Below are 3,421 nucleotides of genomic sequence, written 5' to 3' on the forward strand. Positions count from 1 at the left end.
ACAGCTGCACGGGTCAGCGCGCACCGTGGGCGCACCCCAAAGCCCGCGCGCCATCTCGGGGCGAGTCGGGCAGGGAGACCTGTGTGGGCGGGAGGCCGGGCCGCCCTGACCCGGGTCTGCACACAGGCGGAGTGGCCCCCGGCCGGACCTCGGTGCCCCGAGCAGACGCCGGGCCAGCCCCGGGGGGCCCAGAGCCCGGGGGGAGGCGCAGAATTCGCACAGGGGGCCGGGCAGGGATGGGGGCGGGGGGAGGCGGGGGCTGCAGAGCCTGCAAGCCTGGAGGAGCCGGGAGCAGGCGGCTTTCCTTGGGTCCTGCTGCCCCTGACTGGCCACCTGCTGACCGGGGCGCAGGCAGCAGAAGCGGGGGCCTTCTCCAAACCCCGCACCTGCCAAGAGGCCCCGTGGGCCAACCCGCACAGCCAGGGGTGCAGGAACTGGGGGCACAGCCACTTCCCGCAGGAAGGCCTGCCGGCCGCAGAAGCGCCAGACACCCCGCAAGTCCAGGGGCGCTCAGGCTCTGCTCACCCCACGGGCCTGCCTGGGGCGCTCCGAGCGCAGGAGTGGGGCGTCCCTGTGCACAACCACACACCTGTACACACTCACATACCTGTATAGCCACCTGTACACACACCTGTACACACTCACAAACCTGTATAGCCACCTGTACACACACCTGTACACACTCACAAACCTGTATAGTCACCTGTACACACACCTGTACACACACACCTGTACAGTCACCCGTACACACACCTGTACACGCTCACATACCTGTACAGTCACCTGTACACACACCTGTACACACTCACCTGTACACACACCTGTACACACTCACAAACCTGTATAGTCACCTGTACATATACCTGTACACACTCATAAACCTGTACAGTCACCTGTACACACACCTGTACATACACACCTGTACACACACCTGTACAGTCACCTGTACAGTCACCTGTACACACTCACAAACCTGTATAGTCACCTGTACACACACCTGTACACACTCACAAACCTGTATAGTCACCTGTACACACACCTGTACACAGACACTTGTAGTCACCTGTACACAGACACTTGTAGTCACCCATACACATACCTGTACATTCACATGTTCACACACCTGTATGCTCACACACCTGTATATACTCACAGACCTGTACAGTCACCTGTACATACACCTGTACACACTCACATACCTGTACAGTCACCCATACACACACCTGTACACATGCACCTGTATATACTCACACACCTATACAGTCATCTGTACACACACCTGTACACACTCACACACCTGTACACACACACCCATACACACACCCATACAGTCACCTGTACACACACCTGTACACAATCACACATCTACTCCACACACCTGTATAGCCACACACATACACACCTGCACACACCTGTGTGCACTCCCACACACGCCTGCACCCGCTGCACATGCTCTCAGGTACTCACCTACATGGACACCTGCACACCGGCACAGCCGGCCACGCACCTGCACACATACACGCCTGGCCATGCGCACGGGCCTCCTCGCGCTCACACTTGCACACACGGTCACACCAAACCCGCCCGGACACCGCACACGCCTGGACACACGCGGGCACAGGCAGAGGCCGGCTGTAGGAAATGGTTCCCTGCCCCCAACCCCTCCCGGCCCCCTGCCCAGCGGCGTCCAGCAGCTTGGGGCACCCGCTCCAAGCACTGGGGACCACAGGGGCCCTGGTGCGGGGCGGGCACGACACTGCCTCCTGGCGCCCACCCGCCGCAGGGCCTCAGCGCCGCCGCCAGCCCAGCTGAGCACCGTGAGCGGCAACGGACACTCCGTGGCGGGGCCACCAGCAGGCGCCACGTGAACAGCGTGAAGGCGGCAGAGAGCCGGCTGCGGGAGACCGGCCAGTGGCCACGCCCAGGCGCTGCCGCCCTCCCCCACCGTGCAGCCACGGGCCTGTCCACGGCTGCCGGGCCAGCCGCGAGCCCGGGACGCGCGCAGGGGACGCTCACTCACCTGATGAGGAAGTCGTGCAGGCCCACGTCAAAGGACCTGTCGGGGCAGAGGCAGGCGCATCGGGGCTGGCCCACAGCCGGGGGGCCACGCCCCGCACCCCGGCCCGGCGCCCCCATGCACCCCAGCACCCTGGGGCCTGGCACCCCCAAGCACTCCCTGGCCGGGCATCCCCGCGCACCCCGCAGCCCTGACCCAACTCGGGGTGATGCAGTGGTCACCAGGGCTGGCCGGCACAGGGGCCCAGCCAGTAAGACACGTGACTGTGGGCAGGGCAGGGACGGGACGTGGACCCGAGGGGGTGGCACGGTGGTGGCACGGCCCTCGGGGCGCTGGAGGCGCCTCGACCCCCCAAGCCCAGTCTGTGGGGAGCCTTCCTGCTGGTCAGTCTCACGCTAACAGCACAGGGCCCGCCTCAGGCCACCTCAGGCGCCGGCCGCGTCCCGGGGGCCAAGGCGCCCTCCCCCGCGGCCAGCCTGCCCCTGGGCATCTTGTCCCACGGCTGCTGTCCTGGAAGTGCCCGGCAAACGCAGGACGACAGAATAAAGGTGGCTCTGGAGCGGTGCCCGTTCCACGGACGAGCCAGCCCCGTCCGAGTCCAGGGCACAGGCGTGGGGGGAGGGCGGGCCGGACACAAGGCCGCCAGGACCGGGCGGGGGGCCTGGCCGGCGCGGAGCCGCAGCCCACGGCAGGGGCGGCGGGAGGGAGGCCGTGAGGCCCCGGCTCCCACACAGCTCTGCTTTCTCCCACGTGTGACGCTGGGGCCACGCTGAAGGCCACGCCGAGGGGCCCCGTCGGACAGCGGCACCCCCCCCGGCTGACGGGTGGCACGGCTGGGTTGGCAGCGGCCTGGTTCTCGGGCCCAGCCCCACCGAGGGATGGGGAACCCCTGCTCTTCCCCGCCGGGGTGACTCCGGCCCTCCCGCGCTCGGCCCCACACAGTGCCGGAGACGTGGACGTTTGCAGGAGACCGGCAGGTGCGCCGGGAAAGGGGGGCTTCTCAGCAGCTCCCCGACTGCGCCCGCCTGAGCCCCCTGCCCAGGTGATAACCGCCCTGTGCCAGCCTGCGGGACTGGAGGCCCCCGTGGGGTTCCTAGCCACCCCCACGCCCCCTGCCCCACCTCTGTGGGCCTCCTGGCCACGTCCCTGCACCCCCACGGGCCCCTTGGACCCCCCACGGCCTGGCCTGTCCTGCCCAGACCCGCCCCAAACCGCCCACTCGTCTGTGGACCGGGGGTCCCCCTCCCCCGGCACAGCCCCCCAGCCCGCGCAAGGCGAGAGGAGCCACGGCAGGCCCAGGGCACACCACGCGCTGTGTGAAGTCCGCCGTGGCCACCAGGGCTGAAACCTGATTAACCAGAAAGAGGCCCCGTCCCCGGCCCACCTCGAGGCCCCGCCCCAGGC

At 67.3% G+C, this 3,421-nt stretch overlaps 1 protein-coding gene across 1 annotated transcript in view; it reads right to left on the bottom strand.

Moving 5' to 3' along the window:
• HHAT (hedgehog acyltransferase) overlaps positions 1-3,421 on the bottom strand; it is a 28,817-nt gene that overhangs the window by 818 nt on the left and 24,578 nt on the right. Inside the window, exons 6-7 of the mRNA XM_004694913.2 lie at positions 2,213-2,412; positions 2,021-2,056 (exon numbers count right to left, since the gene is read on the bottom strand). Coding sequence (XP_004694970.1) covers positions 2,021-2,056; positions 2,213-2,412 — 236 coding nt within the window. The remainder of the gene's footprint in view (positions 1-2,020; positions 2,057-2,212; positions 2,413-3,421) is intronic.

The sequence above is a fragment of the Condylura cristata genome, unplaced genomic scaffold, assembly GCF_000260355.1.
Source record: "Condylura cristata isolate star-nosed mole 26May11 unplaced genomic scaffold, ConCri1.0 scaffold00050, whole genome shotgun sequence".
NCBI lineage: Eukaryota > Metazoa > Chordata > Mammalia > Eulipotyphla > Talpidae > Condylura > Condylura cristata.